Consider the following 27,236-nt stretch of genomic DNA (forward strand, 5'->3'; position numbering starts at 1 on the left):
GTAAAGATTTGTAGAGTAGTTAATGATCACTACCAAGCAGAGCTTCTTCAGAATGATTTCGATAGACTTCAGGGATGGTCAGAAAAATGGCAGCTATGCTTTAATCCAGCAAAGTTATTGCACCTGGGGAACAGTAACCCCAAAATAACTTATACACTTGGCGGAGTTGAACTAAAGCCGGTAGTGGAGGAAAGGAACTTGGGTGTTACGATATGGTCAGACATGAAGTTCTCTGAGCACTGTAGACAGGTTGCAAGGAAGGCCATGATGTCCTATCGATGATTTATCGAACAATTGCTAGTAGAGATAAGGACATCATAATCCCATTAAATAAGGCTATTGTTAGACCACACTTGGAATACTGTGTTCAGGTATGGAGACTGCACCTAAAGAAAGACATTGTGCTTCTTGAAAGGGGCCAGAGATGGGTAACTCGCCTGCTGAGATCAGCAAAAGGGCGTCCATATGAGGAAAGACTTTGAATATATGGGTTGCAGAGCTTGGAAACTATGCACCTTAGAGAATACTTGATTGAGGTGTTTAAGGCTCTGAGAGGCATAAGCAAAATGAATAAGGAAGAAATTTTCACAGTTATAAATGATTCTAGAATAGGGGCCACAATTTCAAGTTATGGGGAGTTGTTTAGACTGGTTTGCAGGAAGTTTAATTTTAGCCGGTGAGTTATAAATAACTGGAATAAGTTACCTATATGGGTGGTAGAGGCTGACAGTTTGGGGAAATTAAAAGGTCAGCTGGATAATTACCTATGGGAGGAGGGAAATGCTTAGGTTGTCCATTAACTTTTCTCTTATTTATTAATTATTATATATATATATGTTTTTAATTTTCTTCTTATTATTATTTTATTCTTATCATTTTATTTTATTATTATTATTTTTTTTTGTTATTTTATTTCATTTTTTTTCTATTTATTTATTTGTTTTATTATTATTATTTTATTTTATTTTATTTTTATTTTTTGGCTGGTGCAGCATAAGCCATAGGCTTCCTTGCACCATGTGGCCACTGCTAGTACTAATACTATGGTATGTTCTACTTTTTATTTTTACTTATTTCTCTATTTTTACTTATTTCAGTATTGTTGGCTGGTTATATTTACATATAGTAATATTTCATGCAATTCAGCAACTGGTGCTTAGCAAGGGGGCATTGTTAAATTTTCTTTTAATTTGGTCTCTATTTTCTAAGTTATTTAAGAATGTTTCTCCAACAGTACTCTATTCTTAATTTTATATGTTAAATTCGTCATCGCTCTACTGGTTTACAATGCTACAGGCATACTTTCACTTCATTTTATTGTAACATTAAATTATAGTTAAATACACGTAACATGTTTGATTTTTGCATATTTGCTGCCACTGATGTCTGCTCTACTATCTTTATTTTTTATTTTCACTTAATTTTGCACTTATTTTTGCTGTCTAATATTCGATTCATTTGGATTTAATTAGAATTACATACATATATATATATATATATATATAAAAAATGATAATTCAAATCAAAAAGGACCATGAAGCCCAATAAGCCCTATTATTATAATAATCTTAAATTATAGGAACAAACCTCATACTTTTTAGTAGGACTGTTAATCTCTCAATACTCAATTGCAAATGATTATAATATGAACCCCCCCATGCATAGTCATAAATAAATCAAATTAAAATAGCTATTAATTAAAATAATCATGCCTTCAACTCTCATATCACGTCAAGCGAATTGGAAAGAATTACGGAAAGAAGGCGGCCACCAACCTCCAAAAATAAACCAACATCATATGCCGCCATGAGAATTGAAAAACAATTGTTGCAAAAAACTAAAAATGATGAAACAAATAAATATCCATTAATTCACACATAAATTAAATTTTAAAACCATTTTATAACTTCTTTTAAGAGACTACCTTATTCGGTTTGTTACCGTGTTCACAAGAAGTACAAAAGTGATTTGCAAATGATATCCCCCTTTTATATAAAATTAACGACATCTAACAGGATTAACGACACCTAACAAGATTATTTATATAGACCAATGTATGAATTACTATTCCTACATGTGCATAAGCGTCCACAAGTCTGAAATATTATAAGGTCTGCGTATATTAATAGAGTCAGATATTGAGGTAAACTCCTCTTATTATTTTACAATTAATAGAGTCAACATATAATCTCATTTCTAATGTTACGGCAATTAATAATTTAAAATATTCCCGCTGTTTATTAAGAACTTTCGATTCATTAAAAAGGAACACATGTCCATCAGTGATAGCATCAAATGCAAGCTCATGGGCACCCTTCTTACCTACTCTAACTGATGCCACATGCTGCTCTATCCTTACCAAAAGTAAATTTTGGGTTGAGCCAATATAAGCAAAATTGCACCCACCACAAGAAATATTGTAAACAATATTGTGAACTTCCATGATAGGAACTACATACGCCCTACGTTTCAAGACAGCATGTAGTTTACTCATAGGTTGTGCGACAATCTTAAATTCAGTGTTCTTAAATATGTTAATAAACTGTCTATACCAATGCTATATATACGGAACTTTAATAAAATGTTTGTGATCTGCCCTGTCATTTGTTGTACCGGTCTCCAATTTATATTTCGCCTGTTGACTAATCTGCATAATGGTACTTAATGAATAACCCCTATTTAAAAATTTTTTTGTCAGTTCCGTGAGCTCATCCAATAAGGATCCTTGAGTAGAGCTGTATCTATATGCATTATGAAACTGATTAAAAATAATGCTCCTTTTATATGTAAAAGGATGGTAGCTCGAAAGGTGCAAAAATTTACCAGTATTCGTTGGCTTCCTATAAATTTTAAAAAAATATGTTTTCATTAACCCTGATTACAGTAAAATTTAGAAAATTTACGGATTTATGATGCGGGATTTCCATTTCTAGAGTGAACTTAAGTCAAGTATGAATGTTATTAAATGTATCCAGGACCTTCTGTACTATATATTTATTAGTAATTATTAAGGTATCATCAAGATATCTACTGTAGAACATTATATTTGGGAGATGTGGTGTTAAGTATACCTGCTCGATCTTATTCAGATAAATTTCAGCAACTAATCCACTCAAGCTAAGGCCCATCGGTAACCCGAATATCTGCTTGTATATTTTATCTTGAAAATTAATATAACTGGTTCACAAGAAATTTAATCAAATAAAATATTTCATTCCTGGGTAAATTTGACATGTTTAAACAAATTGTCTGATCATTGATAAGGTCCCATATTGCATCAAGGGCACGTAAAAAGAATACGTATACATCATAGCTGACCCGACAGAGACCAGAAGAAAGAATAAAAGAATAAATAAACTTTAAACAATAATAATAATAAATAAATAAGTTCATGCCAATAGAATCTTGTGGAAAAAGAAGAATGAAATATAAAATCAAAGAAATCTAAGAGATGGGGCAAAACAAGAAAACTTACTGTCTGTATGGACCAGAAGACGTTGTCAATGTTGAAAGTCTTTTTATGTGTACATCATAACAGGGACCTGGCTTATTGCGGTGGCTCCTATGATTTTCGCTGCCGACCCCCTGACAAAGTAGTTAAAGTTCTAGGATCCACAGCTTTAGGTACTTACAATAATTATGCTTATATTAATTGCATTTTATTTCAGGCAATTTGTTTTTTTAGCATACAGGTTCTCTCAATCCTTCCATAGCTATTACACCTGACAGCTCAACTCCCCTACCAAATACACTGATAATTACCTTTTTGTCTATATATATATATATATATACTAAATAGATACATACTAAATAGATACGTTATAGTGTAAAGTTAATATCTTTAAAGTTTGAAAATCCATATAGCCATAGTCCTGCCATATCTCCAGTATACATGAAAACCAAAATATAAATCATATTAAGTAAATTAATAAAATAATAAAATAATAAGCCCAACACAGGAAAATTATTTTGCAAGGAACTTTGTCGAGGGCTAAACCCTTACAAAATAACCAACCCATGCTAGACTGAGCCATCGGTTTCTGTTATCATCTGCCTGTATACTAAAGCCAAAATAATATAATAGTGGAAATGTGGAATAATTTAGTATAACATTAACGTAAGATTTGAGACAAATGTAAGTCTAGAATGCCAAAACAACAAGTGTCGTACCGTAATACATAACAACAATTTATAAATGATACAGGCTGGATGATATTTAGCCCGACCGATCGCTACCACATTATAAGCACAACTGAGTAATTATTAAAATTTTTGCTGAACACAATTTAGCATAAAATTTTGCAGAAAATAGCTAATAAAGCTAACCGAAGGAGAACGGAAAAACGGAAAAATTTTTTTTCCGTTCTCCTTCGGTTAGCTTTATTAGCTATTTTCTGCAAAATTTTATGCTAAATTGTGTTCAGCAAAAATTTTAATAATTACTCAGTTGCGCTTATAATGTGGTAGCGATCGGTCGGGCTAAATATCATCCAGCCTGTATCATTTATAAATTGTTGTTATGTATTACGGTACGACACTTGTTGTTTTGGCATTCTAGACTTACATTTGTCTCAAATCTTACGTTAATGTTATACTAAATTATTCCACATTTCCACTATTATATTATTTTGGCTTTAGTATACAGGCAGATGATAACAGAAACCGATGGCTCAGTCTAGCATGGGTTGGTTATTTTGTAAGGGTTTAGCCCTCGACAAAGTTCCTTGCAAAATAATTTTCCTGTGTTGGGCTTATTATTTTATTATTTTATTAATTTACTTAATATGATTTATATTTTGGTTTTCATGTATACTGGAGATATGGCAGGACTATGGCTATATGGATTTTCAAACTTTAAAGATATTAACTTTACACTATAACGTATCTATTTAGTATGTATCTATTTAGTATATACATAACGTCCGATGTAATGTTCGATCGTTTGATGGCATTAATTGGGTGTTCTATATATTACACTTTAACTATAATTTTACATCTTTACAACCTAAACTCAGTAATTTTATGGATGCTTTATATATATATATATATATATATATATAAACTTTTAGCAATGCGAACATAATCCACTTTAAAAACATGCCAAAAATGTACATTTTTTTTATTGTTGTAACATTACATGACATTAATTTAATATGCAATATTACAGACAGCTGAATACAATTAAAACGCTTATACTTAAACATAATACAATTAACAAACACAGAATTATTGCAGACTCAGTTAAAACATAAAGTATAATCACAAACTGACCATGAATGACATTTCAGTCTGTCTCCTTCATAAAAGGAGATACACTAGACCTATATGAAATGTACTGCTGTTGATTATTTTCCATATTGGTTACTGAGAACCTCAGATCAAGGGGTATATTTTCTACTAAAAACTTCCAGACATATGTTGACACTGAATTGACATATGAAGATGGTAGGGATTTAACATATTTGATTAGGTCAAATGTGTTAAATTCCATTTGACCTAATCAAAGTTCAGGATATATGTAACTTCCCTGTTATTTTTAGTGTACAGAGAAATTATTTCTCTTTATATTGTGTTTAGGTTTATAACAGAATTATTATTATTATTATCATTAGCCATATGGTGTTTGACCTAATCAAAGTTCAGGATATATGTAACTTCCCTGTTATTTTTAGTGTACAGAGAAATTATTTCTCTTTATATTGTGTTTAGGTTTATAACAGAATTATTATTATTATTATCATTAGCCATATGGTGCAAGGAAGCCTGAGACTTTTGCTGCACCAGCCAAAAAATAATAATTTCTATTAAATTACCCTGAGAGAGAGAGAGAGAGAGAGAGAGAGAGAGAGAGAGAGAGAGAGAGAGAGAGAGAGAGAGAGAGAGAGAGAGAGAGAGCAGTAAAAGGGAATTACCAAGGAAGAGAAGAATGATGATATCCAGCTCAGGACCATGGGTGTGCCAAGCCCATACTCACCAGATGGTCACACATTTGGTCATCAAATTACCAAATTTGATGACCAAATGTGGTTCATTTACAACCATAATTTCTCCCTGAAATTAATTTTGTATTTATATAGAATATATTTTCCAGTAATGCTAAAAGAATATATAGCTAAGATCTCTGCATTACTGAAATTGATTCTCTAGTCGGTTTCCCACAACATTTTTGCAATTTCAGATTTCTCTATCCTAATAAATTCACAAAATAGCTGCTATAGTATAAAACAGTGGCTCCCAGCCTGCATGCCCCAGCACATTGATGTGCCACGACCCTTTTTGAAGTGTGCCACGAGATTAGGAAAAACACCATCGAGTTCAGTGGCAATTATTATTTAGGTGCATCTTTTAACTTCAGGTGTGACTTGAGTGAAAAAAGACAGGGAACAACTGCAATAAACATATACTACATCCTTCATGTCCACCTTATGGATACTTCTATCATTTAAAAATTATTGTACTTTTCGGTAGTCCTAAACACAATAACAATCTTTTTCATCTTTCTTAGTCCTGATATTTTCACTTAGATTTTTTTTATATGTGGAATTTAATATATTATACTCTATATTATAATACAGATAAATATATATATATATACAAACAGTAGTAGTGCAATAACAGGGCAACACAGTAAATTCTTTAAAATCTGACACCTTGAGAATTGAGAGGCACAGAAGTTTAAAATTTTCTGTATTTTACAGAGGTATATCAAATGGTTAAGCAGTTCTTTAGAGGAGCACATTTTATAAATATTAAGAACAAACAACTGAACTTACTTACATCAGTAAATTTTTATAATAACTACCCATTCCTTTCATCTGTTCTTGCAAGTAGGATTTAAACTTCACACATAATGCAATGGTCTTAATTTAATTCTTACAGCCAAATAAACCTACCTTTATTATGAGTTTTCCTCATTTTGAAACTGTTTTGTCTGTATGTTTACTAGAGACCACATAATAACTGATGAGGGATCAGTTAGTCTCAAAACAGGATATCGCGGCAGTCTCATCTTTTAAACAAGATAACTTTTAATTGGTCATTTTAAACAAATGTCCAGTTAAACTATTGGTGAACCATCTATTTAAAAGTAGTGCAATAACAGGGCAACTTATTGCAAAGGCAAGTTTGTTCTGCTATAAGAATTAATACTATTCATTATCTATAGAGTTTAAATCCTGGCTGCAAAATTAAAGGAAAAGATGGCCTTGAAAGTATCTTATAAAAAAGAAATGTCACTCCATTTAGCATGGACTCTCAAAAACAAATGCAATTGTTGATATGAGTACCAGATTATAAAATGTTTATTTTTGTCTAAAATGTTCTGGATTTTAAAGTGTTCAAGGTTCTAAAATGCAAAAATTTTAGAACCTGCAACACTGCTTTGTCATAAAATTAGTAAATTAATAAGAGGAGTTTACCTCAATATAGTACGTGGAACACTTCCGTATGATACCCTCCAGAAATTAAAACGGAAAAAACGAAAAAATCGACAACTTACCGGTACATTAAAGTAAAATATAAATAATTAAAGTAAAATATAAATAATTAAATAATCAATTTAACACAATTCAAAATCAATTCAAAACAATTAAAATTCAAATTAACACAATTAAAAGAATCTAACGAAAATATTCAAAACGATTTTTGCAAAAGGAAAATCGTTTTGAATATTTTCGTTAGATTCTTTTAATTGCGTTAATTTGAATTTTAATTGTTTTGAATTGATTTTGAATTGTGTTAAATTGATTATTTAATTATTTATATTTTACTTTAATTATTTATATTTTACTTTAATGTACCGGTAAGTTGTCGATTTTTTCGTTTTTTCCGTTTTAATTTCTGGAGGGTATCATACGGAAGTGTTCCACGTACTATATTGAGGTAAACTCCTCTTATTAATTTACTAATATTATTATCAACGTAGAACATATTGAGTATTTCAGCTCTGATTCATACTATCTAATTTGTCATAAAATAGAAACACTGCTTTGTCATAAAATAGCAACACTGCTTTGTCATAAAATAGCAACACTACTTTGTCATCAGTTACTTTTATGTAAATTATAACTTTCTAAATGAGAAATTATCATTATTAAATTTACAGTAGCGCAATCATTAACAAAATAATATGAAATATTTCCAACTGGTACAGAATAACTTTACATAACAAGTAATCCCATTATATAAGGCTATTGTTAGACCACACTTGGAATACTGTGTTCAAGTATGGAGACCGCACCTAAAGAAAGACATTGTGCTTCTTGAAAGGGTCCAGAGACAGGTAACTCGCCTGGTGAGATCAGCAAAAGGGCGTTCATATGAGGAAAGACTTCGAATATGTGGGTTGCAGAGCTTGGAAACTAGGCACCTTAGAAGAGACTTGATTCAGGTGTTTAAAGCTCTGAGAGGCATAAGTAAAATGAATGAGGATAAAATTTTCACGGTTATAAATGACTCTAAAACTAGGGGCCATAATTTAAAGTTATGGGGGAAGATGTTTAGAACAGCTGGATAATTACGTACGAGAGGAGGGAAATGCTTATGTTGCCCATATCCTTCTCTCTTATTTATTAATTATTATTATATATTTTTTAAAATTTTCTTCTTAATATTATTATTTTCTTCTTATCATTTTATTTTATTTATTTATCATTTTATTTTATTTATTTATTTTTGTTATTTATTATTATTTTTTTTTTGGCTGGTGCAGCATAAGCTTATGCTGGTGCAGAATAATACTAATACTAATACATAATACAATAATACTAATCAAAGATTATAAATAATACAACAATCGAAACTTACCTAACTAAATGCATTTCAATTAATGGACCAAGTATCCCACTTAAAGGCTGTGCAAGTTTATACTTAAGAACAACTTGTTCAAACAACTTCTGTGTGTGCTCAATATCTCCCTTTTCTGCTGCAGCTAATAATAATCTACGAACAAACGGATTCAAAGAGCCTGGATCCAATGATAAAAGACTTTGAAATTTTTCCATATATTTATCAATAAGAGCCAGTGCATCTGAAACACAATGCACACTTTTTACAAGTAGAGTAAAAAAAAAAAAAAAAACTTATCATAATCAAAATAATCAAATCACTTTGTTATTTTTAAAAGATATAATAAACAAGAGATGTTAGTGGGACTCTAAACATCTTAATCAAGTCAATTAAGCATTAAAAAATGAAAATCAAATGATCCAAATCTGCAAGTAGCTTTACAAAGCTATATACGGATTTGTAGTAACTTTAAACTTAACTAGTTTCAATACAACCTAATAATATAGAAACAAATAGAGATTATACAATGTTAAAGATTAACAATAAGGTAAATCTAAGCTCTCACATACAATAAACAAATTTAAATCATCAAGGACAGAGGCATAAATCCCATAACAGTTGTAATTCTGCATTACTCAATTATAAAGAAAACAGGGAATACATAAGGATAGGTCTTATGTAATGTTTTATAATCTTTTAATAATCATTTAAGGGAACAAAGTGACATTGTTATACATATAGGTAACTAATGACATCAAACATAATAAATCTGAGATCTTCAAACTTATGAAAAGAAGTTGCAAAAAAAAAAACCCACAAGTTACAAGAGTCTGGAATTTTACTCATGCATGAGAGGAGAGAGTTTTTCTCCTAAGTTATGCTAATAATAGCAACCTAAAGAGATTGTGAAGGGCTCATGGGGAAAAATTTTATTTCAGCATAGCCTGCATTTTTTAACATAAGGGGCTGTTTTTTTAGTATACACTTGAATAGAAGAGGTACAAGGATATTTGCTGATCTACTGAAGCCGAGTTAGGTTTCTTTTTGGAAAACTTTTAGTCTGTTGGGGAGAGGAAGAGAAATACATTAATGGCAGCTAAGAAATAGATTAAATTCTCACACTATTTCTAAACATCCCATTGCAATGCATATTGACCTAGAAATCAGTTTGGGGAAGTATAGGGATTAGTAGGTAACTATGCATGCTAATATAGCAAGAACTGTAAGAACTAATATAGTAACACAATGATCAAAGTTGGAATTCAGGATCATTTAGATAGAAATGGAATTCTAAAGGATACTCAGCATGGTTTTGTAAAGGGAAAATCATGTTTAACTAATCTGGTTAGCTATTTTGACAGGGTCACTCAAGAGCTGGACTTGAGGAATAATTTCGACATTGTTAATTTTGATTTCAACAAAGCATTTGACTCAGTCCCACATGAGTGGTTACTTTACAAGATGGAACAGGTTGGAATCACAGGGAAAAACTTTAGATGGATAACTGGATGGCTTCAGGGCAAGAGGCAGAGAGTTGTGATAAATGGTTATTCCTCAGATTGGGTTGATATAAAAAGTGGGGTTCCCCAAGGATCAGTATTAGGACCACTGTTGTTTTTGATTTTCATAAATTACATCGATGAAGGGATAGAGGGCGTGATGTCTAAATTTGCTGATGATGTAAAGATTGGTAGAGTAGTTAATGATCGCCTCCAAGCAGAGCTTCTTCAGAATGACTAGACAGACTTCAGGGATGGTTAGAAAAATGGCAGCTATGCTTTAATCCAGCAAAGTGTAAGGTATTGCACCCACCTGGGGAACAGTAACCCCAAAATAACTTATACACTTGGTGGAGTTGATTTAAATTCGGTAGTGGAGGAAAGGGACTTGGGTTTTACGATACGGTGAGACTTTTAAGTTCTCTGAGCATTGTAGACAGGTTGCAAGGAAGGCCTATGGTGTCCTATCGATGGTGTATCGAACAATTGCTAGTAGAGATGAGGATGTCATAATCCCATTGTATAAGGCTATTGTTAGACCATACTTGGAATACTGTATTCAGGTATGGAGACCACACCTAAAGAAAGCCATTGTGCTTCTGGAAAGGGTCCAGAGATGGGTAACTCGCCTGGCGAGATCGGCAAAAGGGCGTCCATATGAGGAAAGACTTCAAATATGTGGGTTGCAGAGCTTGGAAACTATGCACCTTAGAGGAGACTTGATTGAGGTGTTTAAGGCTCTGAGCAAAATGAATGAGGACGAAATTTTCATGGTTATAAATGATTCTAGAACAAGGGGCTATAATTTCAAGTTACGGGGGGGGGGAGATGTTTAGACTGGATTACATGAAGTTTTATTTTAGCCAACAAGTTATAAATTACTGGAATAAGTTGCCTACATGGGTGGTTGAGATTGACAGTTTGGGGAAATTCAACGGTCAGCTGGATAATTACGTACGGGAGGAGGGAAATGCTTAGGTGGTATCCATTTCCTTTTCTCTTATTTATTAATTTTTTTTTTCTTATTATTATTATTTTTTTTCTTCTTATTATTATTTTTTTTATTATTATTTTATTTATTTATTTTTTTGTTATTTTATTATTAATGTTATTTTTTATTTTTTATTTTTTTTGGTTGGTGCAGCATAAGTCATAGGCCATGTGGCCATTGCTAATACTAACACTAACTGAAACTGGATGTAAGTCCATGGGTCTGGGAAAGTAATGGGAAATTACTGAACAGTTATGCTGTTAGAGTTGTTGTTAAGGCTAACCTGATATTAAAATGAAAATTTTTTACAGAAAGCACTTCTTAAGGAACCATACAGGATGCATTATGGTAACAAAAAACATAAAAAGACAGACTCTCGTGTGTTTACATACTAATGTCAGGAGTACTGATATTTTGATTAATATATCAAATAAATGAGATGCTGCCTAATTCTACAAATGTAGACATAATAGGAATATCAGAAAAAATCATTATAGATCAGATGACTTTGATAAATATAATGCACATCTTCACAGACAGAGTGCAATAACAGGGAAACTCATTGCAAGGTGTAGAGTGGAGAAGTAAATGAGAATGTCTTCTTACAGGAAACTTTAATTTTCCACTGGAACTTGCTGGTAGATCAAGTACCTATAAAATCCAAGGTGCTTCTGGATTAACTAAATGATTGCTTTCTATATTTCAACATGTTACAGTTTTTTTTTGTTTCTCTTATGAAAACCAAAAACATGAAAGGTATTAGAACCCTATAGCACTTAGTACTGTGCATAGGTTGAAGGTGAATTAGACTTGAATTTCTGTAGGTTGTAATTTTCAGGAAATATGTGCGAAAAGAAGTTGTCCCAGAAAATAGAGGCTGAAGGAATTAATGAAGAAGAAGAAAAGGTAGTTCTGTGAGTTTAAAGTTAGACAATAGAACTATGCTGATGGGTTGTTGGAACACAAGTTTGGAATGGTTTGGAAGAGGTGGGGGGTAACACAGGCTTGAAACCCGGTCTAAACAAGAAGCGTGTGTGCTACGCACTGCTGCTCCTGCCCACCTGGCTACGGTTATGTTATTTGTTATTTGGTTTTTAGGAGCATTAGCAACTAAGGCCATATTGACCCACCTGGCTACGGAGGCGCCATGTAGTGGCCTCAGAATGAAGAGTACCTAAGGGCCTAAAAACACCAAAGGATGGCTGTGATGAGATGTTAATGGTTTCATTCTCAAATTATAATATAATTAATTCTGTGTTATTGTCCACACTTTGTTATGGTCCATATACACAGTATGGATGATAAAATACTACAATAACTTTTGAGTGGAAATACCACTGCATGTTCGTGACACTACTATAGTGTGATGTTGCTGATATTTTAAGAGATAACAATAGAGATTTAAACTTTGAAACATTATTACTTTTTGGTAGAATAATAAATTTAAAAGAACTGACTTAAGTTAACCTGTGATTAAAAAATTTATTTTATGAACATTTACAGAAAAAATTATTTTACTGCATTTTTATATGTAAAAATATTAAGAATTTAGTTCATTAAAATCATTGTTTAGTCACAAGGATGTTTCTTGGTTGTTGGATCATCCTTGGTAGGCACTGCTTCCCCCAATACCTGTATCAGCATATTTGGTGCCAAGTATCATACTATGCTCAGTCCTTCAGATCATGTTATTCTCTCTCTCTCTCTCTCTCTCTCTCTCTCTCTCTCTCTCTCTCTCTCTCTCTCTCTCTCTCTCTCTCAATTATATATATATATAATATAAAATCACTCAGGTATGGACACATGATACTGTCTCTGGAGTGGTCAATTACTTGGGTGAGTGGGGGAAGGTGGTTGCTATTAATTGTATCGACTGTTTTACTATTAATATCCAGACATTTGCATATCTACAAATAACCTTTATTTACAGGAAAATTAACAATGCATACTGATACCTCTGGTCAGCCTCTAGCCTTTGTGGAGCACTCTACACCAGTTTTTTGTAAATATCCTCAGATATTTTTCATCATTCAGCCTTCAAAGTGATGACAGTTCAGCTTTGTTTTTTGGCAGTCTCTCCCCTCTCACACACACACACACACACACACACACACACACACACACACACACACACACACACACACACACACACACACACACACACACACACACACACACCTGATGATCCAATCTATCCCAGTGGTTCTCTATAGGATTGAGCTTAGGGCTCTGGATGGCCAGTCCAACTTTTCAATACTCATGTCCTCAAACCAGTCTGCCACAATGCTCTGTAAACCATGGAGCATTGTCCTACTGATACAGGTATGGGCCTTCCTCATACTTTCCCGACATGTTGCCACATTGTTAATGCACTATTGTAATTAGGTAAAGCATTTTTGTCCAAAATGTCTAGATAGACTTGAGCATTCATAGTTTTGACCAATGGTAATAGACCAAAAACAGCATCAGCCATCATGCTGCCTCGCCAAACTTCATTGTTGGGAGGATTTGGTATTTGGATTTTAGGAGCATTAGCAACTAAGGCCATATTGCTCCGGGAATATGCGGTGGTCATTCCCTGACCTTTCCGCATCCTCCGTATTTGGTGGTGACGGGCTCGAACCCCGGTCTAATCAAGAAGCGTGTGCTACGCACTGCTGCTCCTTCCCACCTGGCTACGGAGGCGCCTTGTTGGGAGGATATAGCCCATCAGGTAGCTCTGGGCTTTCACCACATCCAGCATCTAGCATTAGTTGAGATGATTAATGACTTATAGACAGCAGCATGACAGTAATTCATATCATACATCCTATGCACTGCACTGGTGCTAACATGTGACCAAATTGTCTCATTGATGGTCTGTTTGTGCTGCATTGATTTCAATCTGCATTCCAAGTGGACAATTCTTTGCAGAGCTCTCCTGTCACATTCCATCAGCTTAGCTTCAGAGATTTTCCCCAAGTCATTTTGTGACATTTTCAGAAACAGTCCATTCCATTCCATTTGCAGATCACATCACCAATCAGGACTTGAGAGGATCTTCACTGCTGTTAAAATATCCCATACTGGCCAACTGCTTATGTGGCACCCTATTATAATTCTGTGCCAGAAGACCATTAACTCCATTGATCGTGGCATCCTGTAATCACAATCATATTATTGTCTCCTTGGAGGTCTATGAGCATATTTACAGTTGTGTCTGATTTGTAATTCTTGGAGAGAACACGACCAACTATCAATGGGAGGGGTGTCCAGATATTATTGATAGGGGTGTAGGTGCACATCTGAAATGTACACTCTTAAAAATACTGTAATCTACATATTCTTAAAAAAAAACTCATATAAAATATAATGTAATTGTGCATACATTTTAAAGTTAAGAAAGATTAAAGAAAGCATATGTTAATAAGGTTTACCTTCAAACTGGTCTTTTTTCACAAGTAATGCAGCAAGATTAAGGATCTTGGAGCTATCTATGCAAAATCCTGGATTAATTTCTTCACTAAAGAGAAATAAATAAATTGATTATTCATATTAAAAGAATCTCTCAAGAAAATTCCATTTTTTAATACACACACACACACATACACAGTGGTGTCACCCAGCTGGCTTCCACCAGGTTAGGGAAAATGGTTGTTAAAGTTTTATACACAAAACAAGATTTACTGACAGTAGTAATGGCATCAGTTTGAAATAATTTTTAGAACCAAAAATTGGCAATGAAGACAAATATATATGAGAAGTTTAAAAATTGAAGTTCAATTTCAAAGGACCCTATTTGTTGATAAATTGGGATGACAGACTGTTATTTTTCATCTATTTGCAACAATGAAATAAAGGAATAAATTCCCAATTCCCAAAACTTCTTAAAATCTGGTTATCAGAAAGAAACACATCTCGCTTCACTGTTCTTCAAAAACATATACTAAATAATAAATGATATGACTAGGTTGTTTTGGATTAATGTAAATGCACTACACAAAAACTCAGGATGCAGTCAGTGTATTTTAAGTAAATTGCTTGAAAAATCGGCACATTTATTTTGCAGAGGTAAAAATAAAAGTTTTCCAGTAGCAAAAGCCTATGGCCTTACACCTGACAAGATGAAGAAAATAAAACAATTTGTGAAGAATATACATTTTACCCTATTTGTAAAATAACAAGAGAAGTTTACCTCAATATAATAAGTAGAACACTTCCGTATGATACTCTCCAGAAATTAAAACGAAAAAATCAAAAATCTTACATTAGAGTAACAAATAATTAAAAATCAATTTAACACAATTAAAAATAAGAAAATTAATTAAAAGAATTTAACGAAAAAATTGCAAAACGATTTTCCTTTCTTTTTTATTTTTAATTTCTGGAGAGTATCATATGGAAGTGTTCTATATATTATATTGAGTTAAACTTCTCTCATTATTTTATAAATATTGATATCAAAGTAGAACGTATTGAGCATTACAGCTCTGGTTTGTACTATCTAATACATTTTACCCTATGTGGATGGTTAAGTACATGATACTGCACTATTTAATCAGAATCATATCCCATATTCATCAGCATCCTTTGAACAATGTGTGGTGTGGTTCCACTGGAATCCAGAATGAGAACTGATGATACAAGAATCAATATGTGTCCAGTGACTATTAAGCAGTGCCACACATACTGTTGAAAATACATTGCACCCAATGCAGTAAGGATATTGCATGTTAAGAGATATCCGCCATCCTTGTATTAATCCATTATATCATGAAAGATGATGCACATTACTTTGTGTGACACAAAATGCACTCAAAACATTTATCAGCCACTTTATCTCCGAATTTAACATCAACAGAATTCTACCTTGAAGTTATTTTAAACCTCACATTTTTGGGATTTGAAATAAGTATTTCAAATTCTACAAACATACAACTGTTTAAGGTATAATAAAAATCCAGTTAAGGTGTACCACAGGCAATGAAGGGTCAAACCACACTGAACATATCATTAGTAATGGTAGGAAGAAATCACATGTTATCAAAAGACCAAAGGCAAAAAATTGAAATATGTCACCCATAACTAAAGAATATTATTCCACGATTCCTGAATAATCACACAAGATTTAGAAAAAACCATTCTTGGAGGCCTAAGAGATTTTTCTAATCATCTTGTATATTAATTTGGATATATTGAAGTCCTATGACAGAAAATACATGAATTCCAGATAAATATATATATATATATATATAAGAAATAAATATAATAATGGGTTAAAAAAAGTGAAGTGGCAATAGAGGGATAAAAATAAAGATGATATGGCAAATGCACCTGAGTGCACAAAGCAGCAGCAAAGGATGCAAAATTTATATATGCTAGGTGGAATTAACAGGTCTGATGAAGAGTGCGAAGACAGAAGCATAAATTATACAAAATGCTAAAACTAATAGGAGAAGGATTGCAGAAATTGGAAATATTGTAGGCATGAAAAAGAAAGAATGTGAATATCCTATATGCTGAGTGATCACTGAATCATCACCATCTACCTAATACTTCGTAGGTCCTCCTTTTGCCCTCAGTACAGCAGCTATCCAACGTGGCATTGATTCAACAAGATGTCAAAAGCATTCGGGAGGTATGGCCAACCAAGCTGTGTATAATGTGGTCAGCAATTGGAGTATCCAGACGCTGAATATGCTTTTCCATAGTGTCCCACAAGTGCTCTATGGAATTGATACTGGGGGATGTTTGGAGGCCAATCAACGTGCTGGAAGTCAGAACTGTGTTCCTCAAACCATTCCTGCACAACAAGTGCCTGATGGCTTGGCGCATTGTCATCTTGGATGACACCATCGCCATTCAGGAAAAAGTGTAACACAGTGAGGTATACACAGTCAGCAAGCAGTTCACGATAGCAGAGACCACTGATATGTTGTTCCACATGCCCCAGGGGGTGTCCAAGTTCCTGTCAGTGAAACATACCCCCACATCACACAACTGCCTCCACTGGCCTGCATTTTTGATACCATGCATGATGGATCAAGAGCCTCATGTTGTTAACGCCAATCCGTACATGACCATCCATGGTGTAGAGTAAATAATGTGACTCATCCGACCAGCACACCTTCTTCCAGTCTTCTAACATCCAACTTACATGCTCTTTGCACCAGGTGAGTCTTTTATGCTGATGAATCTTGGTTAGGAGAGGATACCATAGGGATTGTCTGCTGATATAGCCCATACATGCGAGCGTGTGACGCATGGTCATGCCAGATATTGTTCCGGGTTGGCCCATGTTGTATTGGGTAGTCAACTCTTCAACAGTGCTGTGCTTGTTCATCTGTACAAGTTGTCGGACCCGGCACTCACCTCTAACATCAGCCTTCTCCACTGACCTTTGCAGGTTTGCCATCGGGTCGTTGTTTGACCATTTTGATGCCAGTCCTGGTACACTTTAACCATGGTGGCTCTTGAACACCCCACCAGTTCAACCATTTGGGATATTGAGGCACCAGCTCATCAAGCACCCACAATCTGTCCTTTATCAAAGTCCAAAAATCCTTCCTTTTAGCTATCACGCTCGGAATTTTGCTACCTACTGAACCACTGATACCTTATCTATGCTACGTAGGTTGACTAGCTCCACACTCTCATACCTCACATGGTTAACGGGTCGCATTCAGTTTTCATAGGGGTGGTCATAATTCAGTTTTTTTTTTTTTTTTTTTGTAGTTGTTGGTGCATCGGCTTCTGTGGCCATAGTGCACCTCCCAAGGTTTTTGCAGTACTTTGATCCAAGCCGAGACGGGATTCGAACCCGCGACCTTTGGGTTGTCAGGCAGGCACTTTACCTACCCGGCTGGCCCAGTTGGCCATAATTCAGTGATCACTCAATGTATGTTATAACACAAATTAGAGAGGAGGGAACTATAAAGCAAAAAATGATTAAATTAATATAAGGAGTAGTAGCTAGACTTATAACCAAATTTACCCACCCATATCTGATGGGTGGGTAAATTTGGTTATAAGCTTATAGAAATGCACAACAGATCATGTTGTGCATTTCTATACTTGTCCATACCTGTGGAAGATAAAGCAGTAATAGAATTAAAATTGGAAAAAGAAAAAAAAAAAAAAAAAAAAAGAATGTGTTTACAGTGTAACCAAGATGCAAAAATAAGTGGTTATAGGCTAATGACACAATTTAGAATAAATTTAAGGAGAATACGTTATAAAATATTCATTCATTTTCTTCCACAGGTATGGACAAGTATAGAAACGTAGATCAAGTGTAGTCCCCTGATGAAATACCTGATCATGTATCAATATTTACTTTTGCTAACATCAGATTTGATTTCATATTTGCTCTACCCCTTTTTTCAACTTATAACCAAATTTACCCACCCATACTGATGCTACCACACCTTATATTAATTTAATAATTTTTTACTTAATCATTTTTTGCTTTACAGTTCCCTCCTCTTTAATTGGCTTTTCAATTCAGCCTATAATTTTGCTTAATTCATTATAATATATAGGATATTCACATTCTTTCTTTCTTTTTCACGTCTACAATATTTACAATTTCTGCTATCCTTCTCCTATTAGTTTTGGCATGTTGTGCAATTTACGCTTCCATCTTCACACTCTTTTATCAGACCTATTAATTCCACCTAGCATATATATATTTGAATAATGGCTTTAAAAGTTAGAATGAAATTAAATGAAACAGGGAAATAAATAAATATAAAGCTATCATTAGAGGCAACAAAATGCACATCCTCCACATGATGCCCAGTACATAATTGATAATTAATATAAAAATAAAAATCAAATTAATACATATGCCAGTAGCATGGCAAAACTGTAGAGCGAAAAATTTTAACATAAAAATTAAATCAACAGGGAGGGGAAAGTAAAGGTAACAAGACTGAATCTGTAGCTGAAAGTCTCCAATTAATAATAAATCCATTTTAAATTTAAAATATAAAGCCAATTATATAATAATTTAGTGGCACCCCCCCTTGTAAGGTACCAGTTCCAAGAGACATGAAATATCACCAAAACAGGACTAAAACGAACTACTAAAATAAAACAAAGTAACAAAATAATAGACTTACCATTATGCCCAATATTGACAGAGGACCACAAGGCCAATAATGGTCATAGAATCACTGCATTTCAATCGCTAGACAAATCGTTGCAAAGGCGAACCAATCGAAGGACTGAACCACCCCTTAATCCCCCGATCGATCAACAAATGTAGAGGGTTTGCATAGCAGGGGTCCTTATGCAGCGAGAAATAAACTATAGAACAGACCAGCACTCCAGAGATCACATCCTCCACATGTTAATTTTTCGCTCTACAGTTTTTCCATGCTACTAGTGTATGTATTAATTTTATTTTTATTTTTATATTAATTATCGATTATGTACTGGGCATCATGTGGATGTGCATTTTGCTGCCTCTAATAATAGCTTTATATTTATTTATTTTTCTATTTCATTTCATTCTGACTTTTAAAGCCATTATTCAAATATAAATCAGGTGGTAGTAGTGGGTTTGACGTGCTAAAGCTGTGCCTATACTGCTATCTATATTTTATTTTATTTTTTCTGTCTATATAAGCTGATTAAGCTTACATTATGTTGGTGGTGTGGCTCTGCTCTGGAGTTCTGGTCTGTTCTATAGTTTATTTCTCGCTGCATAAGGACCACCGCTATGCAAATTCTCTGCATTTGTAGATCGATCGGGGGATGAAGGGGTGGTTCGGTCCTTTGATTGGTTCGCCTTTGCGACGATTTGTCTAGCAATTGAAATGCAGTGATTCCATGACCATTATTGGCCTTGTGGTTCTCCGTCGATATGGGGCATAATGTTCAGTCTATTATTTTGTTACTTTGTTTTATTTTACTAGTTTGTTTTAGTCCCATTTTGGTGATATTTCACGTCTCTCGGAACTGATACTTTACAAAGGGGGTGCCACTAAATTATTATATAATTGGCTTTATATTTTAAAATTAAAATGGATTTATTATTAATTGGGTTTAATTGAACTTCTAAATTATCTGGAGACTTTTGGCTACAGATTCAGTCTTGTTACCTTTACTTTTCCCCTCTCTGTTAATTTAATTTTTACGTTAATTTTTCGCTCTACAGTTTTGCCATGCTACTGGCATATGTATTAATTTTATTTTTATATTAATTATCGATTATATATACATATATATATATATATATATATATACAGGGTTTCTCAAAAATACACGGCATAACTTCAGGAATGAGTTCCTCATATGTAGACAATAAAAATATTTTATATCAACATAGTTCCAGAAATGCTTGGTTCCCGAGTTATTAAGCGGAATGACTTATCTCCCGCAGGTGATTTCCTTCATCACAAGGTACTGACAGAATCTGGTGGTTTTCCATTCCGACAATGTACTCAAATCAGGAGCAGTCGGTGGATAGGTAGAGGTGGACCAACTGCCTGGCCTCCACGCTCACCTGATTTAAACCCACTAGATTTCTTCTTGTAGGGCCATTTAAAATCACTGGTGTATTTGACTCTGGTAGCTGATGTGGAAACTCTCTGCAATCGAATTGTGACAGGTTCTGTGACAATACGAAACATGCCAGGAATTTGGCATCGTCTTCATGAGTCCATGAGACGTTGATGTGAGGCCTGTATTCAGGTGAACATTTTGAACAATTACTATAAGGTGATGTGAACAGTTAAGTATCATAGACAGACCTTCAAAACTCGGAAACCAAGCATTTCCGGAACTATGTTGATATAAAATATTTTTATTGTCTACATTCCTGAAGTCATGCTGTGTATTTTTGAGACACCCTGTATATATACACGAGGTGCTACCCAAAAGTTTCCGAAACGTATTTATAGAATAAATTAGACTAGCCCCGGGCCACCATCACTTTCAAGGTAGTCCCCTTGAGAGCATAAACACCGATCCCAGTGCTTCTCCCATGATTTGAATGCATCCTGAACTTCTATGTCATAGTGTTCAGCACTGCCTGCGATTCGGTTTGGATATCCTCTACGCTGTCAAATCTTTGACCCTTCAGCTTGATTTTCATTCTTGGGAAGAGGAAGAAGTCACTTCTTCCTCTTCGGAAGGGGGTGGGGGACGATTGTTATGTTGTTGGATGCCAAAAACTGCTCCACAGAGAGAGAGATGTGTGGGCCGGCACATTGTCATGATGAACGACCCAGTTGTTTGTGCGCCACTTCTCTGGACTTTCCTCCCGATGGCTCTCCTTAACCGTTTCAGGACGCCGCAGTAGAACTTTGCATTGACAGTCTGGCCAGGAGGGATGAATTCCTTATGGATAATCCCATCAATGTCCAAAAAACAGATCAGCATGGACTTCACATTGCTCCTCACTTGTCAGGCTTTCTTCAGTAGGTGCAAAGATGGGCTCTTCCACTGGGATGATTGTTGCTTGGTTTCTGGGTCATACCCGTATTCCTAACATTCATTACTAGTGACGACTGTAGAAAGGAAGCTTTGATCACTCCTGGCCTGTTCTTGAAGATCTCTGCTAACTTCCATGTGATGCTACTTTTGGTCTTCACTCAGTAACTGTGGCACGAACTTGGCCGCAATCCTTCTCATATTCAACTCATCTGACAAAAATCTGCTGACACGTGCCGTATGATAGTCCTACAATGCCACAAATGTTGTGGATGGTCTGCCTGTCTTCACGGATCACTGCCCAAACTTTTGCGACATTTTCTGGGGTGGTGCTCAATGATGGACGCCCAGAGCAATTGTAGTCATCGACTGACATTCAACCGTTTTTAAAATGGTTAAACCAATAGTAAGTCTGCGTCTTGCCTAAAGTATTGTCACCAAAAGCTTGTTTCAACTTCTTATGGGTTTCTGCTGCAGTATCGTTAAGAAGGAAACAAAACTTGATGCAAGCACGTTGCTCTCTCACATCAGCCATCGCAAACTACGCGAAACACACCACCAAAGAACTGTGCATAAACATTCAATGATTCTATCCAGCCCGATGGCATGCGGCACACTGATTCACAAAGGATGCATGCAGTGTTACCTAATGCCACAAGTCCATACTAGACATAGTTCCCATGCAACATTCAAATTTCAGGAAATTATTGGGTAGCACCCCATATATAAAGGTTAATTAACAATATCAATAAATAAAGTTGCACTCACATGAGTTTCTTGCAATAAAGAGCCTCATCTAGATTGCCAACAGTTACATTCAATTCCATGAACTGTGAAAGCTGAGGTGGCAGCAATCGATACCCACTTGCTTCCAATTCATTTTTAATCTTCAAAGCTTCATCATAATTCTGTGGGGAGGATAATGTTAATTTGTATCTTTACCTATGTTACTTACCATAATATCAAAAGTATATCTTCTCATCTTAGTTAATTCACATAAGTCCTTAACTTTTGTCTTCGTATAGTTATTAATTCAATGATATAAATTTACAGGGTTGGCCACAACTTGAGGTACTTTATTTTTGTCATAAATTTTTTTTCTATAAATACTTGCAAATTAATATCTGTTTTTTTGTGCTTCAGAACACTAAAATTGTAATAATGGGAAATATCCATTTAGGAAAGAATACAAATAGCAAAATTATTTGCAAAACTTGTTATTGTTATCGAGAATTTCTGGTGTACATCAGCTACTCAAACTATTGTGTACCAATCTTTATGGTATTCTACTTTATACAGTTTGTTATGTACTACACCTGTGCAAGCATGTGTGTATATATTCATAAACTGATTTGCATTTTATGCAGGCTGATAAATCCAAAATTAATTAATGGGGGAAGGGAGAAGAATTCTACTCCCTCCACCTGGGATTGGCCAACTAGTCCCAACTGAAGCAGCCTTTTAATCCTTTCAGAGACTGGAGGGTTCCTCTCCTGTCTACAAGGGTATTCGAACTCAGACCTTTTCAAATGTGACAGAGCATTATCCCCATTACACAGCAAGATTTGGGGAATGTAAATGTTACTCCAACATCCTCAAAGTCCACAAATTACTAAACAATACAAACTTATGATAATGCAGTGTAGCAGTTTATCTACATAAAAAGCAGTATATCTGAACTGAAAAATAAAAACATCTCTTTGTATGGAAAGTAACAAAAAAAAAAAAAAAAGAACTTTAAACAATAATTAGAATAAATATGTTTGGTCTAACACTTTTTTGATCTTTCTCCTTTTACTTTACAGCAAACAAAATAAAGAAAACATTTTGCATAAGCGCTCATTCACTCCTTAATACATGCTTTGCTCAAGTTCAACTCTCAGTGCATCTGACGAAAGTGATCTCTTAAAATAGTGGTTCAAGTGGGATTTAGAGATGCCCAATAGAGGGGGGTTACACTGTTGACTGTTTGCTTCTGTTGGCAGCTGCAATCTTTTGAGATTAATGGGGACTCATATATGAAGTCATGATAGAGGAAAAACTACTTTGGGATGCAAGGTGCTGTTTATACGCTTAAGACTACTGGAATTAGGGTACTGCTAGCCTGATGTGGTGCTACGGAACCTATGAGCGCCTCCATAGCCAGGTGGGCAGTGCATAGCACACACGCTTCTTGATTAGACCACGGTTCGAGCACTAGGAGCCTAATGCTCCTAAAAACCAAATAACAAACAAACAAACAAACAGAACCTATAGACATTTCTAAACAGAGTAATCTATAATACCTGCATATTAAATATGTCAAAAATACACGGTATAACTTCAGGAATGAGTTCCTCATATATAGACAATACGTTTATATAAAAATATTTTATATAAACGTAGTTCCGGAAATGCTTGGTTCCCGAGTTATTAACCGGAATGTCTTATCTCCTGCAGGTGATTTCCTTCATCACAAGGTACTGACAGAATCTGGTGTTTTTCCATTCCGACCATGTACTCAAATCAGGAGTAAGCAGATATGCACTTTATGTTTGGTTTGGTAGACGGCAATGCTCTGGAGACTCGTCGTTTGCACCAAAAAAGGTTCCCAGAACGAAGATGTCCAGACAGGAAAACGTTTGAAGGTATCCATCGCTGCCTTTGTGAACATGGGGCCTTTACACCTTGTGCTGCCAACAGAGGATGACCAAGATCTATGATTTCTGAAGTAGAGGAGGAGATTTTGGATGTTGTGCATGCCATTCCCGGAATCAGCACACGCAGAATAGTAATGAAACTGGCAGTTCAACGTTCGACTATTTGGAGAGTGTTGCGAGAACACCAACTATATCCTTACCATCTGCAACGGGTACAGGCCTTGTCACCAGCAGATTACCTTGCGCAAGTAATGTTTTGGTAATGGTTCTTGCAGCAGTATGGACAACTCCTCACTTTCCTGCCTTACTGATATTCACAGATGAAGCACAGTTCACACGAGACAGAATCCCAAACTTTCACAATCAGCATGTATGGGCTGAGGAAAACCCACATGCAATTCTTCCTCACATCACCAACAGCGGTTCAGCCTCAACATCTGGGGCGGGTGTTTTTGGTGATAAGTTATTTGGGCCCCATGTACTTCCAAACAAACTCAGAGGGCAGGCGTTCAGAAACTTTTTGGACAAGCATGCATGATGGCACTCCCACACATTTCAGCCACTTAGCCCACAATTACCTGAATCGAAGGTTTCCTGGTTGGTGGATAGGTAGAGATGGACCAACTGCCTGGCCTCCACGCTCACTGATTTAAACCCACTAGATTTCTTCTTGTGGGGCCATTTAAAGTCATTGGTATATTTGACTCCGGTAACTGATGTGGAAACTCTCCGCAATCAAATTGTGGCAGGTTGTGAGACAATTCGAAACATGCCAGGAATTTGGCATCATTTTCGTGAGTCCATGAGACGTCGATGTGAGGCCTGTATTCAGGCAGAAAGTGGACATTTTGAACAATTACTATAAGGTGATGTGAACAGTAAGTGTCATAGATAGACCTTCAAAACTCGGAAACCAAGCATTTCTGGAACTACATTGATATAAAATATTTTTATTGTCTACATATGAGGAACTCATTCCTGAAGTTATGCCATGTATTTTTGAGACACCCTGTATAGATGGTTCTAGAGAACCTATGGACATTTCTAAACAGAGTAATCTATAATACCTATATATTTAATATTCCCATTAATAATCTTTTAGAATAGTTTCCCATATATTACCATCAATGGTAATCTATGAGAAGATATTCTAAAAAAGTCCCAACTCAAAGAGAATTTTCAGTGAACTAAAGATATCAAAAAAAAAAAAAAAAAAAAAACCCTGATATCAAAGGAAAAAACTTTCAATTCTTAAATTGAAAAATAAATTAGCTCTTCTGGAATAGTTATGAGACTGCTTAGGAAGAAATATCCTGACTAGGTGGCAGTGATCACAGTGTACTGACGTGGGATTTACTTAAAGATTTAATTACCATCAGGGGTAAAGGAAAGGGTTTTTGCTTCCGTAAAGGCGAGTACAGTGGTCTCCGACAGTTTTTAAATTCTGTACAGTGGGATCAACTGACGATCAACAGTAAATTCTAAGTGGGAAGCATTCAAGGAATTAATCGTGGAAGCTACTAAAAGTTTCATACCTATTAAGAAATATTGTTCAAGGTTTAGGCCTAAATGGTTGTCAAATGAACTAATGAGACTCGTAACAGAGAAGAAAAATGCATGGGATGCATATAAATTATCAAGCGACTCAGAAGCCTATGGCAGATATAAGTTAATCTGTAATCAGGTGACAAAGGAGGTTCAGCAGGCGAAGGCAGATTACGAGAAATCCTTGGCAAAAGATGCTAAGAAAAACAGCAAGGATTTCTTTACTTATATAAACTCTAAAAGGAAGGGGATGAATCTGATTGGTCCACTTGACATCGATGGTTCGACTATTGATGATCCTGCTCAGATAGCAAACAAACTGAATGAGTATTTTGCATCTACATTCACATGTGAGGAATTATTAAGGTTTGAAAATGGCAGAAGGTTATCAAATTGTAGCAAGATACTTAATGATTTTGTAATAACTGAGAGCAAAGTGGAAGAGAAATTGTTGAAGTTAAACGTAAAGGGGTGGATGGGATCTATCCAGTTATATTAAAGGAGGCGGCAAAGCAACTAAGCAAACCCTTAGCAATAAGTATGAGAGCATCCTTGGACTCAGGGGAGGTTCTCACGGACTGGAGATATGCAAATATATCCCCAATTCACAAAGGGGAATCGAAGGGTGACACGAGTAATTACAGACCAGTTAGTTTAACTTCTGTTCCGGGTAAAATAATGGAGTCGCTGGTTAAAGATGCATTGCAGGATCATCTAGACAAGACTGCAGCATTAATTCAGACACAGCATGGTTTTGTTAAGGGTAAGTCTTGTCTGACAAATTTGATAGGATATTATGATGTGGTTACAAAGGAACTGGATGCAAAAAATAATTTTGATATCATATATTTGGATTTCAGGAAAGCTTTTGACACTGTTGCGCATGGAAGACTATTGTACAAATTGGAGCAGAATGGTATTAAGGGTAAGTTGATACAATGGATAAAAGGATGGTTAAGTGGGCGAAGACAGAGGGTGGTAATCAATGGGTGCTGCTTTTCTTGGACTAATGTTATTAGTGGTGTCCCACAGGGGTCAGTGTTAGGTCCACTGTTGTTTTGTATATTTATCAATGATATTGATGAAGGTATATCAGGCTTAATGTCGAAGTTTGCAGATGATACAAAGGTTGGCAGGGTTCTTAATGACAGTAATGGCAGTGTGCTACTGCAACAGGATCTAGATAATTTGGGCAGATGGGCTAAGAAGTGGCAACTGAAGTTTAACCTTGACAAATGCAAAGTACTGCATATGGGTAGAAGTAACCCCAGAGAAACGTACCAACTGTGTGGTACTACACTTAAGGTGGTAGAAAATGAAAAAGACCTGGGAGTAATTGTGCAATGCAGACAGGCT

General features: G+C 35.1%; 1 protein-coding gene across 1 annotated transcript in view; it reads right to left on the reverse strand.

The window, feature by feature from the left end:
* LOC150083867 (leucine-rich PPR motif-containing protein, mitochondrial-like) overlaps positions 1-27,236 on the reverse strand; it is a 314,087-nt gene that overhangs the window by 124,363 nt on the left and 162,488 nt on the right. The window contains exons 22-24 of the mRNA XM_090375475.1: positions 22,465-22,604; positions 14,694-14,779; positions 8,806-9,028 (exon numbers count right to left, since the gene is read on the reverse strand). Coding sequence (XP_090231601.1) covers positions 8,806-9,028; positions 14,694-14,779; positions 22,465-22,604 — 449 coding nt within the window. The remainder of the gene's footprint in view (positions 1-8,805; positions 9,029-14,693; positions 14,780-22,464; positions 22,605-27,236) is intronic.

The sequence above is a fragment of the Mastigoproctus giganteus genome, chromosome 6 (genome assembly GCF_048544385.1).
Source record: "Mastigoproctus giganteus isolate SK-2022 chromosome 6, ASM4854438v1, whole genome shotgun sequence".
In the NCBI taxonomy this organism is placed as follows: domain Eukaryota; kingdom Metazoa; phylum Arthropoda; class Arachnida; order Uropygi; family Thelyphonidae; genus Mastigoproctus; species Mastigoproctus giganteus.